Raw genomic sequence first — 15,680 nt, 5'->3', positions numbered from 1 at the left:
CTCACTGTTGGAAAGCCACATATTCCACAAAGAGGAGCATCTCCTGTCGTCTTTTCATCCTGGCAGGACCAGTTCTGTCCTCTGACCTAGAGGCCATGAAGGGCAAGCTGTGAACATTGGCAAGTTCTGCCTGTGGATTCAAGGCATTCGCTCTGCCTCCATACAGGTTGTATGGTGCCACATGGTTGCCTCCCCTTAATTTGGGACTTACTTGGGTTCTCTCACTTTCCTGATCTGTGTTGTTGTCCCTGGCTGCCCATGGAGCACAAGAACTTGGAGTGGGATGCTGTTTGAAAGGAAGGTTTGAAAGGTAATAGCCACACTCAGCTCTCCAGTGTATTTCTTCTATTCATGAAGAATATATAGAAAACCCAGACAAAATGAAATAACTTATTCCTAGGAAGCTTTTACATATCACTAAGACATAGACCATTGAACATTTTTTTTAACAAAAAGCAAATGTGAGTCTCCATATGTATTATTTTTTCATTATTTTATATAACTGGAGCCCATTTTGATGTTCCCTCCTGCTTTTAAGTATAGATTTTGCATGATACTTGATAACTTGTACAACCAGCATCTGTAGGGTAACTGCTTTATCAAGCTTCCTATGGTATATCCATGCACAGGGGTGAATAGAAACAGCCACACAGAGAAACACAATGGATGAAAAGGCTGGGCCATATGAACAGCAGTTTGTGTTTCTAAAATTGAGCAATCTAAACCTACCTGAGTCAATCCTTAGCTTTGAGCATAAGGATTATTCACTGGATCCCAGTGGCTGCATTGATACTGATGAATGCAATGGACCAAGGCCTGTCCTCTGCTCTTGAGACCAATAATCCCTGTAGAGCACATATCAATACAGCTGAACTCTCCTCCATGTAAAATACAGGCTACAGCCAAACCCTGACAAACTCAATCTGGGGAGTCCTTAGCCCTGCAAGGACTGTGCTGACCATTCAGCAGCATGCAGACCCCCAGACCAGGGCCAGGGCTCAGGTCTCCCCTAGCCTTGCTCCACTTTCTAATGTAAACTACAAACTACAGTAGTACAGAAGAACAGACATGACCAGTTATCAAATGCAATGGTGGGGTGCAAACACCTAGATCCTACAGACCTCTGCAAGCACCTGGAAGAGCCCCATGTATTGCCACAGAGATTGATTAAAACAATTAATTACATTTTTTTCCTGTACTTGACAGTGGTTAGGTGTGTTTTCAGGTAGGAAAAAAACCTGCATTCTTCAAAATACTTCATGTTTTTAATTTTTTTACATCTGTAATTAATTGTAGGTACCTCTTTACTTACATGTAATTTAAGGAGAAAAAAAGATTTATTTCTGAACAAACTTACAACAGCTATTGTTTTAGTTAGAAAACAGACGAGTCTGAAACAGAGTATTTTTTAAATGTAATAGAAGGTGAAAAAGTCTGAACAACAATAATGGAGATTTTCTGACAATCACAACTTGCAATAAAATTTATTTTTAATGAGAAAAAATGTTGGGAAAAGGCACATTTTAAAAAGAGTATTAAGACCATTGTGCAATGACATTTGATTTCAACACTGAAACTTTCTTCTTTGCAAACAAAAATCTGTCTTTAAAACATGTGCAGAAGGGGGTACAGATATAAATCAACCACAGCCAAAACAGAGCTCTTTAGTCAGTACCACAGTACCACCTTGTGGGGAAATAAAAATGGCTTCAGTATTGACTTCTTCCACTACACAGTTTCAGGAAATACCCATCATATAAACATAAAATTATAACTGAGACAAATGAAACAGACCCAGATATCAGCAATGTATGTGATGCATGATTTCTTCCAGTGTCAAATTACTCTTTTTGAAGAATCCATGTTCCAGATAATATCTTTCAGAAGTCTACTGTAAAAACTTCCTGGAAGAAAAATGTCTCCTTTTACATTTGCTTGCATTCTTTACTTAACTTCCATTTGCTTCAAATTTATTTCTCTAGTTACACTGAATCAAGAGAACAATTGCATCAGGCATGTCAAATTCCACCCACACAAAATGCTTCATAAAGTTAAAGGCTATGACACAAATAAACTAATGCCAGGATCTTTGAGATTACTTTTTTTATTGCTTTTCTGCAACTGATTTAGATATTAGAGATAGTAATATTGCTGACTACATCTGAAGAAATAAGGTTATCAAATACTTAGATCCCCAAAGGGAATTTTCATTTGCTTTTCTCCATTTCTTTCACATAGTGAAAGAAATTTGTATGATTAAGTAATTGCTGGTTGTCAGAAGAAATAGTTGCCCAGCCATCATATTTTAAGAGCTGTATTAAATGCAATTTTCACCCTTTCAAATACAACTTCTTATAGGCATCTCTGAATTTAATGTCCCTAATAAAGCAGAGCAACTAGTTCTTTCTTCCCCAAGTTTGAATGTTGACCAACAAGGCGGAGAGGAGATGGGGGAGGGAGTACTCTTTTGGAGATTTTGTTGGGCTATTTTGTATTTTCTTCCAATATAAAAACAAAGTTTAAATTTGCTTGTCTTCTTGCTGTGTAGAACCTACCCTTGATGGGAACAGTGCAAGAACACACTCACAAGAAATTAAACAAAAATGTATTCACGTTTACTCTTCAGACAGAATTAGGTTGTGACATTTAGACCTCTAGAGTTTCAGAACTCATCCATGTACAGCTATTCTACTAAGACTGATCCTGGCTTTAGCTAGTCTGGGGTCAGATCCCAATAGTGGAATAACCCTTACCTCACTTTAGGTAAGAAATTGGGTGAGCAGCCCGACTGCCCATACATCTAACATCATCTCGGATTCCCCAGAATATGCTTTCTGGACCTTCAGCTCACGATCTGAATCACATTTACCAGCACCATGCAGAGGTCACAGAATCCCTGGGGATCTCCAAAGTCACTAAATGGCTATTAGTAAGAAGCTGAACCAAGCCCTAGAAGTCTAGTTGAAGTTTCTTACAGGAGCTTGCAGTAAAGAAAAAGACATCTTCAAAGAGTAATTCATCATATCCTAACATATTTGGAAGAAATGCCCTCTGAAGATGCCTGTCTCTACTGATCAAAGAAGGCACTTAGAAACCATCTAACTTTCAGGTAATCACATTTTGATGGCATTAAACTGAAAGTTAATGTATAACAGATTATAGACTTTCTCCCTATTTTTGCATGCTGACAATATTAGCATTGTTGGTTGTTGTCTGAGTTGCATTTTGTACATATGATATGTACAATGTGATCTAGCCTGTAATTCATACATGATTCCAGGGTACCAGTCAGCTCAGACGCCATTAGTGATGCCAGTACCAGCAACTGAGGTCTGATTGCCAGCAATGGTTCATATGCATGAACAGTGCCTCTGCACCCAGCTGCTGTTTTAGGATCACATGCTCTCTTCTCAGTGAAGGTAGCACCCCTCTTCTCCAAACATTCATTTAATTTGCCAGAAAGACAGAAAAAATTGTGCCTCCCTCTCAAAATGTTCTCCGCCTCCACAAACCAACACCCTGTGGCATCACACAAATTCCCCAAGTTCAATCTCCACATTCCCAGTCTCCATCACAGTGGATCTGGCACACATCCTAGAGGTAGATGTCTTTCTACAAGATGCCAGCACCAGACACACTGAACTTGGAGGGCCTTCCATTCCACCAGCCAAGTATGCCCAACAGTCTGGGAGACCCACAGACATCTCCAGATAAAAAATATGCAAGTCCTGAAGTTACCATTTCAGTCTAGCTTTGAAGATATGTTTTGAGTTTTCCACCACAAAACCATGAGATCTATGTTTGGGTTTTTTTTTTACAAAAGTTCATTTTCCTTGCTCTTCATGAGCAAGGACCAATAGACACAGACTGAGAATTCCCAGGAGGGCACACACCTCCAGGTCTCATCACGGAAAATTAATTAGACAGTGGAATGTTAAGATTATGCCAAAAGTTGGGCCTTAGCAAGTTAACTGGCTCATCACATCTATTACATTGATCCTGTTGAAACAGGACTAGAAGCTTCTAGAGGAAACACAAAAAATTTTGGTGATTTATCACTTCCATATTTACTGTGACTTTTCCTCCTATATGGTCTCATTTAACTGGAAGCATCATGTATAAAACAGAAGACAATTACTGTGTTTCATTACCAAACAAGTGATACAATGATATAAACTGTTTACTTCCTTTTCCTATAATTTAACTGGCTTTATTCTTCCACTGATAGAAATGTGTGGTCTTGATTACAGATGATTTTGACTGATCATTTTTTAAAGATGCCTTCCAGAAAGCAATACCATCCTACTGATGCATGGCAAAGCACATTAACAAGTACCTCTTCAAAAGAACCAGATCTTTTTGATTTTTATTTTACATTACAGAACACTGACTTTCAGCACACATAACATGTGATTCACATATCAATTAGAAATATGATTATCTGGGCATCTTTGGGTCCTCTGTGTGCATTCATAGGCTGTTTTCCAAACACATCCACAAGCAACAAGAAAGCAGAGCCACACAGGGGACATGCCTGTGCACCCAACCAGGCTGGAGCTGCAGGTCCACAATCCACACTTGTGCCATGGGTTACTGCAAACCACACAAGAATCAGGGCCCCTTCAGTGAGATGTTTCCAGCCTGCTAGCATATTCCTAGGAACATAGTACAGCCAAGATTGGAAGGAACCTTGAAAGATTATCTGGTCCAACCTTGTGTGGGAAAGGGAGGGTAGATGAGATCATGTAGCACCCTGTCCAGTTGTGTCTTGAAAACATTCAGTGGAGGGAACTTCACAACGAACCTGAATATGTTGTTCTAGGCAATGGCTATTCTCATGGTAAAAAAAATTTCTTATATCAAGATGAAACCTGGCACAACCAGTACCATTGCACCTTTTCTTCCTTATGGAGAGAGAAACTCCATCCTCTCTGGGGAAGCCCTTTAAGTACTAGAACACTTGTGATGAGATTCTCTCTTGAGCCTTCTCAGGGAGAAAAGAACTAACTGCTTCAGACTTTCCTCATAGGCAAGTTCTCCATTTGACTGAGAGCTCTATATGTTCCTTGTTTCTGTCAGTTCTAGCTGGTATGAAACCAGAAAATAAGCACACAGAGCACCTATTCCTGTTTCTCATTTAAATAACAGAACAAATCTTCTAGAAGAAAAACTTTGAAGTTCCCCGTAACAGGAGCCTTAGCGTATGTGCTCTCAGACTGTGATGAACAGTTTCCCCTCTTATTTCCATTTCACTGCCTCCATGCTTGGTGATACCCTATCCACTTATGTGTCTTGTATAAAACACACATGACTGTAAACTCCCTTTCCCAATATTGTTTAAAAATCACACCTGCAACAATTCCTTTCAAGTGCTCTGATTAATGAGTTAGAAGCTTTAAAATAAGAAAGATAATGATATTACTTCTCCAAGAAATAAAATACCAAAATTTTTTCCTACTTCAAATTTCACTTCCCTCTTTAGAACATGGCCTTACTCACACAATTCAATGCAATTCTTACTTAATCTTAAGAATATACAGTCCATTTCAATCTATATTCATGTAACGAAATACCATGTTAAGAATTGGTTACATTATTTACACTTTTAATAGCACATTTTTATTCAACATATGATTAGAAGATTACAAAATTAATACAATATTTTGCTTTCACAGATAGCTATGACAAATAAATTATTTCACGTATCAGGACCATCCAGTGAAGTGACTTGCCCCAACTGCAAAGAATATTTACAGATCTCCAATCTGCATGCATTAACAGGGTTCTTGTGCAAAAAGGAGTTTCCTTTTACTTGAATATCACTTTCCATCAGTACTGTTTACCTCCACAATATCTTTATCTTTCCAATCTCTTAAAACAGAGGCAACATATATCCTCCTCTCTGTCTTTGTTTCGCAAGATGAAACATGCCAAGTTGTTTTATATTCCCTTCTGTGGTAAGCCCACTCTTATCTTGACCATCTTTGCAGCTTTTCTCTGCAACTAGTTAGGTCTCAATTCATTTTTCTTGGAAAGCAGGTACCAACACAGTAGAGCCTTTCAGATGAGGTCTGCATAAACTTTTATAGCTTTGCTGGCTATATCATATGGGATACATAAGCTTGCACATTTTTTAGGTGCATTACCTACAAGCCTCACAGTCCTCCTAAAACCAGTTAAATTGTGCAAATTGTAATCTTCTTCACCTCTTCTTCGTAAGTCTTTTACAGGATAGCAAGATGAGTTCTGAGATTAATTCATGACCTTGCACTCCAATATTTTAAATACTAGCCTCTTTATTTGTCTTATCCTTGGAGTCATCTAATTTTTCCCATTTGATATTCTTATCCTTTTCTCCATTAACTATGCTGCCTAAACTTGTGTCTTCAGAATCACTGTCATACTCCTAATTCTCTTATCAACATTGTTAATGAAATTACTTAGAAACTTTCTCTCAAAATTCAATCTTGAAAAAAAAAAATTGGTAACTTAATTCTAACACTTCCCTTTTGATAGTCTCTACTGTGTCCTTACCACTCCCCTACTTTCTTTACCCACTTTCTTCTAATGATTTTTATCATGTCCAGCTTAATTAATGATTTCCCACAAGACAATATATTAAATACATTCAAGATAGAACAGTTCTACTCATTCTCCTTGCCTAAAAATATCACTGAATATATCAAAAATGATCTTTTGTTAATCTGAGATAATCTACCTTTGATTAAAAAGATGTGACATTTCATTCCATTTACCCTCATGCTCTTTATTATTCTCTCCATCACATTTTATTTTAAAGCCTACTGAGAGCAGAGCAAAAGACACTAAGATGTCTGGATCTGTTTTTGCATTTTTCTAAAATACTTTTGTTACTTTATAGCTACCTACATTTCTCTCTAACGCATCTTCAATCAGCAATTTCATGTACCATATCTTTCAGACCTCTCAGTTCAAGATCAGCCAGTCTTCAGCCATCTGTCTCCTTCTCTGAGCTAAATTTGTTACTATCTTTTTCCCTGTGGCCATTTAGCCAAGCCCAGCTGCTGACAGCTGCAACAGAGAAAATGTGTTTGGTTACAGGATTGAATCTAGATAGTCTCTCACCTTTGCTTTGCCCTTACTGCACAGTGGCTGCAGAAGTGTCCTTCCTGGCTCTCTTGGTGGTTGAGACTGCTGGAAAACCCTGGGAGATCTAACACACCTCAGGAGGTAGAATAAGGCTCAGAAACAACTGTGGTCTTTTCAGTTTCTGTAATACTCATACAATAGAAGTTTTCCTTTTACCAAAGTGAATACAATTCCTTGCATACAACCAAGCTTGCTATTTAGCAAAGCAGCTCATCCATTTATTTTACAAGGCTTTTTTAGGGTTTCTTTTTAATTTATGCATTTTTTTCACAAATAATAGGGAACACCACCACTGAAGGAATTAATAGCAATTTAGAAGATTTTACCTACTGCAGGGAAGTCTTCCCAGAAAGCAAAAGAAGCAAGAAAAATACATAAAGCATGCTGGGGCTGTTAGTGTATTTGGCAGAAGATACCCTTGTGCTGTTTTCCAACACTCTGCAAACCATTAATGCAGGACATAATTGAGGAAATCATTGAGATTCAAAGTGAAATCTGACACACATAATATTGCAACCTGCTCTTGGGAAATATTAACGTACAAGCCAAAGGAGTTGCATGAGAAGAGTAGATTAGGCAACAACTCAGCCATGCTGAGAAACAGAAATCTCTCAATATCATCACAGTAATTTGTCCTCATGAGACATTTCCACTGTACCTGCACTGGAACAAGCAGCGAGCTCCTCTGGGGTGCCTCCCAGATGGGACATGAATTTGTGGGGCACGTGTGTTTCATAGTGTTCTCCATAATCCCGTCACCAGGAACTTGCTCTTTAATAACAGAGGGTTCCCACTGAAATAACTTTACTTCATATTTACAGGACAATATTTAACAGGGAAAAAACAGAGTCAGACTTAGCAGAAACATATTCCTGTGCTTAATCTAGAAGGGAACCTTTTTTTGTTGTAGGCATTCCAGTTGTAGATACCATCCAATATGTTCCACCACTGTTTTCTAGTATCAATCTTCAATTGCCTAAAGTAAGACATTTTAACCAACTTTTTAAAAATTGCGTATACTGAAAAAACAACACAAGTTAAAGTCTTCTGAAAGAAGAAATCACTTTGTTTTTCTCAAAATTAAGTTAGTGGAAGATAATGCTTGTTCACTTCTCTTAAAAAATTGTCAGAGTAATTTTAAGGGAGCTGGATGAAGGGTAGCAAGGATAATGTATCTGTGCCTTTGTCTGTATTCATCAAAATGTGTCCAAATTCTAAGCTGTTCAATTCCAAATTATATTGGGTAAATTTTCATTAGGATATGCAGATATTAGAGCTAAATCTCAGTTCTGTTGAGGTGTCCGGGTGGACTTTGTTTATATTTCACATCAGACTTATTGCTGTCTCTTCTGACAAAACAGAGCCCTACAGTCTAGCACAGGTGTGACAAAGAGCTCCACAGCAGCTCTCTCAGGTTTGAGTGTTCATGCACACTCAGGCCACGGTACCCAGACATTTCCAACAATCTATTAGTGATTACCTTCCAGGCAGTGTAACCACTTTCCAATGTTAGAGAGAGGCTACTGAGATCCAGAGGGAGGACTTCCCAGGTTGTAGGTGTTTCCTCTAAACACAAGAGCAGCTTGCCTCCTAGATAAGCACAGCAGGTGCAGCTTTTCTTTTCCTTTTTCTCCTGTATTTGTTGAATAAATATTTTGGGGCTGTACAACCAATATCCAGTCCACAACATAGCTAATCTTAACTAATTAGGACTGTGTCAGTCAAGACAGAAGGGGGGAAAAAAGTAATATCAAAATTACCACGTCCTTAAAACCCCTCCTGATCTTCACAGTAGTGACATTTTGATAATGATGATGACTCTGCCTTCACAAAGAAAGAGCTCATTATTTTTGAGATACTTATTTCCACATCAATTTCTGAAAGGAAATGAACCTTACAAGCAACTATAATTGGAATGCTCTCCTCTGCTGTATTATCACCCATCAACAAAATATAACAAAGGTAACAGAAAAATCTCTCCACTGAAAAATAGAAGACTGCAAGAGCCATTTGCTTGATACATACCTTCAAGAGAGGTCTGTGAAACATAACAAAAAGCCAAATATTCAGTTACATTTACCAGAGATCATCAACTGCCAGCCCCTAAAGCACAACCACCCATTTGGCCATCTTTCTAAAAAGTACTGAAGTAGTTCACCTTCCCCAATGCAAATGTGTCCAAAAATGAAACAAAATTTTAAGCTTTTGGCCTGAGACCATGCTCATGATTGCAACTAGGTATCAAGACTAGCAGTGATAGATATTCACACCTCCCTTTCTTTTCATTCACGGCTTTAGTTGACTTTAGGTGTTCTTTGTCTTGATCTACAAGTGTTTAGAGAACTGAAGCAATTCATACAGCAGTATGAAGCCAGTATGAACCAGTATGAAGATACATGAACCAGACTGAAAGGAGTCTGGTTTTCATTTGACGTGCAGTTTTCTCAATACCTCAGAAATCCACATTCTTCATCTCCCAATAGTCAGTACATTGCACACTCAGCAGCTGAGACAGTAGCAGCTGCTTACACAGTGACACACCTTCCTGTAAGAAGTTCTGAGGTTCAGGTATCAACATGGTTATGACTTGGTTCTTGGTCACAGCATGACAAGACGTGCACTAACAGCGGCTTTTGAGAAAATGAAAATCAAATGCTTTACTGTGTATAAGAGGGTACCAGGGTCAGTATGAACATCCAAATCTATAAATAACCTGAGAAAGTAGGGGCTCTGAATAACCCTACTGCTGGATGAAGCAGATATTAGTCAGATTTTGTGGTACCTGGAAACTTCCCCTGGCTAACAGAAGATCTTTAGATCTTTCTAGACCAAACCATACCAGAAAATCAAAAAGCAACAGAAACTCTGCACAATTAGCATACAAGTCTGCTCCCCATATACACACAGATTGCTTGGGTGATGTAATTGCACTTGCATTTATTGCACCTGCATGTAATTGCACCAACCAACCAGCCCTGCATACGAGTTTCATCTTGCATGCAACAGAGTCAACACGTACTGTGACTACTTGGCTGGGATTTCTGGATTGGTGTACATCTGAAAATCCTGGACAAATTACAAAAGCGAAGAAAAATACAAGAGGAGAGCAAACAACCCATAATGACAACCTGTCACAAAGTGCAGCAGCTCTGATAGAAGTTCTTTCAGTTTGGCTTTTTTACCAGCTGAGCCACCACAAGATTAAGTCACTGCCCATGTTCATTCTTGATGGTTTTTTTCCTAGTAAACTGTTTAAGTGGCTTTCTCAGGCTAGCTCTGTAAACCAGATCTATCTACATTTATGAGACTTCTTTGTGAGGTACAGACATTCACTAGCATGAATTCACTAGTAGAGGAAGATCTAGAAAAGCTTACTAGATCTACTAAAATGACATACTATTAATAGCATTGTACAATAACATAATTTTTTTTATATAGCCCAAAGGCTAAACATATCAAAATGAAGCACAGCTGTTTCAGGGGAACGCAGCAACTTTATTCACTCATCTCAGCACTGATTTCACCCCATGGACTGCCCTGAAGCACCAGTCTGAGACATTTACCACCAAAACATCAATTGGGTGAATGCTCCAGCCAAAAGCAGAAGCAGGAGCAGGAGCCAGTCCTTGTAAAGAGTAGGTCAACACTCCCTTGGAGAGGGAGTAGTTAAAGTATATGTTAATTCCGGAGACTGACACCTTTATTACTATGTGTTTACACCAACTGCTCCATTACCCTCCACTCCACAGCCACCCTCCTACGCACAGGTTTCCCCAGAGAAAGCACCGCTGAAGAACACAAGGGCTGCCCTCGTCCCAAGACCCCATACAATACCTCCTGCCCTGGAACAATACATGCAAATATACATGGAAAAGGCATGACCATATGCATGTGTATGTGTGTGTGTGTGTGTGTGTGTGTGTGTGCGCAGGGAAAAGGCCTGCGGCCCCGCACTCTCATCCCGTGGCCGGTACCACGCGGCCGCGGGATGGGGCCGTGCCCGGCAGAGCCCTGCCGGCCGGACTCTGCCCTCCGTGCGAGGCCGCGCTGCCGCCGCCCCGCTCCGCGCCCCGCCGGCGGCTCCCGGCTGGCGGCACCAACAGCAAGCGGGGCCGCGCCTGCTCCCCCTGGCGGCGGCGGGCGGCGGGGCGGGGCGGGGGCGGTGCCGCCGCCAGGCCGTGGCCCCGCCGCGGCCGCCCGAGAGGCCGCTGCTGCCGGCGCTTCCCTGCCCGCCCCCGCCTGGCGCTCCCTCCCTCCCTTACTGTCTCACTCCGTCCCTCCTCCTCGGCCGGGGCAGCAGGAAGCGGCTCTGATGTCAGCGGCGGCGGCCGCGGCGCGGCTCTGAGCGGCTCTCCCACCCCCGCCGCGGCCCCCTCTCCCGCTGCCGCCGCTGGGGCTGGCGGAGGAGCCCGGCTGCGGCCCCGGGGGCGCCGCCTTCTCTCGCCCGGGGACCCGCGGCCGAGGCGGTCCCGCGCTGCGCAGAGGCCGCGGCCTAGGGCAGTCGGCGCGGCGCCCCGCGGGGCTGCGGGAGGGCGCGGGATGCGCAGCGGCGGCGCCGGGGCCTGTGCCCGCCGCCAGTGAGGCCCGAGGCCCCCGCGGATGCGGCCCCGGCGGCGCCTCGGCCAGGCCCGCCCCGACCTGCGCCGGGAACCGCCGCCGAGCCCCGCGTAGCCCCGGCCCCGGCCCTCGGCTGCCTGGTGCCGGACCCTCGCGTAGCCCCGGCCCCCTCTCCTCGCCGCGGTGAAAGAGGAGGCATGTCCGCTACCGCCTCCGCTGAAATGATTGAAACCTCCCCGGTCCTCAACTTCGAAGAAATCGACTACAAAGAGATCGAGGTGGAAGAGGTGAGTGGGGGTCCCGCCGCCCCCCTGGTTCTCCCGGCGCGGCCAGCCTGGCCCCCGCCGCGCAGACCCCGAGCGCCCCGGGGTTCTCCTTGCCGGCGCCGTCCCTCCGCTGCGGAAGGGGCCGCGGAGGCCTCCCGGGTGCGGCGGCGTGCCGGGACCCCCGCATGTACCTGCCCGGGCCTTCTGTGCTCCCCGTGGATGCTACAGCGGCTGGCGCCAGCGAACCGAGGCGCTCTAGCTGGGAGCGGAGGTGCCAGCTTTCTTCTGCCGGCCCTGCTGCTGGATGCCTTACTGTGGAGTTTTATTTAAACGGGGTAGATTTATTCAGGACTTTAAAGTTTCGCCGCCCATTTTGCCACCCACTTTAGTATGGGTGGCAAACGTAGTTGTCAAGAGGGAACTGTCAATTCTAATGTTTCCTTCAGATCTCTATTCCCCTGCTTTCTCCTTCTGCCAGCAAACTGAGCCATTATATATATAATGATCATGCCACTCTTAATGATTTTCTAAATTTACAGCTCTGTGAGCTGTAAGGATAAACAGATTTTTTTTTCTTAACATAGGCTGGTGATGTTGCACTCATGTATATGTAACATTTCATTTGTGGCCTGTGCCTGTTACCCAGGAAGTGACATTCAGTTATTGTATAACAAAACTGGAAAGAAGTTTTTCTCTGTGAAAATCACATAGTGAAGTTATTTCAGGTGTACCTTTCATCTGTTGGTGGGGGGGGTCCTATGAAAGTAGGGTTGGTGTGATCTAGAATGGCTTGCGTGCTTTAATAACAGGCTCAGTAGTCTCTATATATTGCAGTGTTGTTTGACTCTCAGAATTACACAAAAATATTGCTGCTGGTTTTTCCTTTGTCCCCTGCTAAATTCTCTACAGGAATGAAGTTGCTTCATGTAGATCCATAACAAATTTGATGAGGCCGGCTTGTAGAGTCTGGACCTAACAGGCATCCAAGACGGCTGAAACAGACTCTGTGCTTTTATTTATAGATTACCATCTTTCTCTTTCAGTAATAATTACCCTCTTTTCCTTAAAAAGTGTGTGTGGAAGTGGAGTTTTTTCTTAGCTTTGATAAGTATGACAACCTGTTTCTCAGGTTTTTAGAGCAGTTTGCTAGATACTGGTTTGTTCATAGTTATCCTACTGGGCTTGGGTCTCCTGGGGATAGTTCAGGGACCTTAAAATCTATGTTTCCATGGAGCACCAGGATACTTTCTGCTGTATTCAGGTAGTATTGTGGTAACTTTGGCTTTCACCAAAGCAAGCACTGCAAATTTTCAGAAGACAGTATCTTTCAAAAGATTGCCTTTACCTCTTTCTATGAATCTGGCAACCATAAAGGTTTTTGTTTCTGTAAGTCTAGTTGTTCCGCCTCCCTTTATGCATTTAACTATTCTGAAGTGAAGGTTTTTTTGTTGTTTTTGCAACACTTACCAATAGCTGGGGATCAAATCATATGTTTTGGGAGAAATAGCATTTCTCACCCGGTGAGGAAAGTTAAGGGGGTTATCCCTTGTAAAATGGTGCCCAGTGATGGCTCACAGAAGCGAGTACCACATCTGCTGTGTTAGACGTAGCTCTTTGAATGAATAAAGTGCTATACAAATCTTTAATCCTCACACCACTCTTGGGGACGTTGTTAGCAAGGATTGTATTGCTGGTTTACATGTAGGAAATGTGGAGCTGCGTAGTGTGTAATTGGTGTAACTAGAGTTTAGCATTCTAAGGTTTAGTGCTCAGAGCTTGACTGTGTCCCACACATGTGCACCTGGAGCTCGCAGAAACAGGACTGTCATCACAAAAATGTATCTAGAGACAATGCCCAAGTCAAAATATGTTTAAAGCGTGTGGTTGTGTTATTCTCCACACAATATCTTTGTAGAGATAGCTCATGTGATATAAGCAAGAGAACTTAGAAAGTGCTGTTTCCATGAAAAAGTCTGTTCACAGCTGGCATTGCATTTTGAGTGTCCCTGTCCTCCCAGAAGTCCCTATAGGCAATGGGGATACTCTAGTGCTGTACACAGTCTAAATATCGTTGCACAGAGGAAGAAATAAGACCTACTGTACAAGAAAACAAATGGATTGGAGATCATACTTAGACCTGCTTTTCTGAGCTGTGGGTGTTGACCTCTTACTCATGATGCAGTTTCAGCACAAATAGTCAACTTCGTAGTCATAACAAAACACACATCCTTACTGAGGATTTTCTGTACTCTTACTTTAGGCTCAGAAGTTTTCAAGAATTTTAAGTGGCTGTAAAATCTCAAAATAGTCATATTTATGCTTGGCAAACTTCAAATGTTTCAAAATGGATTGTTAAGAGATCTACACTGGAAACTCAAATGCTTTTATAATCATAGCTTTGCTGTTGTATTATCAAGGCTGTCTTGTCAGCAGATAGCAGTCCCACTCTGCCACTGGTTTATTAATAGATATTGAAGTTCTGGAATACTTGCAGGCCCAGAGACCTTGCTAATAAATGTGAGATCTATAAGTGCACTTTCATTTAGGTTTGTCTGAACTCTACTAAGATAAAAACAAGAATATACCATATTTCACTTGAGCTACCATGCAGATGACTAACTGTAGTATTACTTCCCACCAGTCACACGTGTCTCCAGCTTCAGTCTGCCTTTTCGTTATTTCAAGTGCTTAAAGTGAAGTAAATAATAGAGACAATTATTAAAGAGTTAGAGTCAAATCAAAATTGATGTGACACAACAGGAGCATCTTCAAAACTAAAAGGGGAAAAACAACATAAAACTTGTTTTCAGCAAAAGTGCTCTCTATTTTACTATGCAAGTTTTTGATTGTGAAAATGGCCATTTTATGTTTTTAGTATTAGACAGACAAATCATTAGAAAAAAAAACCCAAAAACTAATATAACTGAAATCAAGTCAACATAAAAAGCCTAATAGCCTTGTTTTAAAATCTCTTATTTAAATGTAGAACAACACTCCTGTTGTTTTTTCCACATCTCCACAGAGGAGTTTCCACATCTAAACAACAAACAGACTTTGGTTTTAATTGTTCTGGCAGCCGACTCCCTGCCACTCTTTCCTGAAAATTCCACAGGCTTTCCTCCACAGGTAACTGAGTAACAGTCGCATACATGACCAAAACGTAGACCTCCTCATCACATGATGTGTGTATCCTTGGATTGCACAGCCAGAGGTGCATGTCTGGTCATGTATACTGCAACCCTGCCCAGTCACTGCCTGATGTAGACAAGTTTAAAACTAATGCCATATTTCTATAGTTGCAAGTTACTTTTGGATGGTCTGAAAGTAAATTATGTGAAAATTGTTGTTTAATGCTCTACTGGTATATTGCAGTTTACAGTGAAGTTTATTTTCAACAATCTATTGGGGCAATAGTTAATTCTAAGAGAATTAGGGTAATGTTTTCTTTGAGATTAAGAGGTAAGCTTTATAAATATTTATTTTAGAAAATTTACATAAGGTCCCAGCAATTAAGAGGATACAATTTATAGTATGTTCACCTATTTTAGATATTTTTGAAATAGTTGAATAACTTCATTAACTGACTGGTGTGCTGAGAACTACATGTGTTCCTTCCAATTCTGGAGCAAAGCAGTTGAGAGGCAAGAGAATGAGCAATACAGCAAGGCAACTGGGTTTTGCTCCCCTTTATATGGTTTTAAAAAGTTAGTGAGATGCAGTGACTGATTA

The 15,680-nt window shown here is 41.6% G+C and overlaps 1 protein-coding gene and 1 long non-coding RNA gene across 6 annotated transcripts in view; one reads left to right on the top strand and one right to left on the bottom strand.

The window, feature by feature from the left end:
- The window catches only part of LOC134546672 (uncharacterized), a 46,846-nt gene extending 46,007 nt beyond the window's left edge, over positions 1 to 839 (bottom strand). Inside the window, exon 1 of the long non-coding RNA XR_010079242.1 lies at positions 730 to 839. This is a non-coding gene — a long non-coding RNA (uncharacterized LOC134546672). The remainder of the gene's footprint in view (positions 1 to 729) is intronic.
- An 11,001-nt stretch (positions 840 to 11,840) lies between these two features.
- The window catches only part of MAP3K7 (mitogen-activated protein kinase kinase kinase 7), a 47,684-nt gene continuing 43,844 nt past the window's right edge, over positions 11,841 to 15,680 (top strand). For all 5 annotated transcript variants that reach the window (XM_063389652.1, XM_063389650.1, XM_063389649.1 and 2 more), the window contains exon 1: positions 11,841 to 11,972. In XM_063389652.1, the coding sequence (XP_063245722.1) occupies positions 11,883 to 11,972 (90 nt within the window). In that variant the 5' untranslated portion in view covers positions 11,841 to 11,882. The remainder of the gene's footprint in view (positions 11,973 to 15,680) is intronic.

The sequence above is a fragment of the Prinia subflava genome, chromosome 2, assembly GCF_021018805.1.
Source record: "Prinia subflava isolate CZ2003 ecotype Zambia chromosome 2, Cam_Psub_1.2, whole genome shotgun sequence".
Lineage (NCBI taxonomy): Eukaryota > Metazoa > Chordata > Aves > Passeriformes > Cisticolidae > Prinia > Prinia subflava.
Note: the sequence above shows the minus strand (reverse complement) of the source record. Positions and strands in the feature narration are given on the sequence as shown.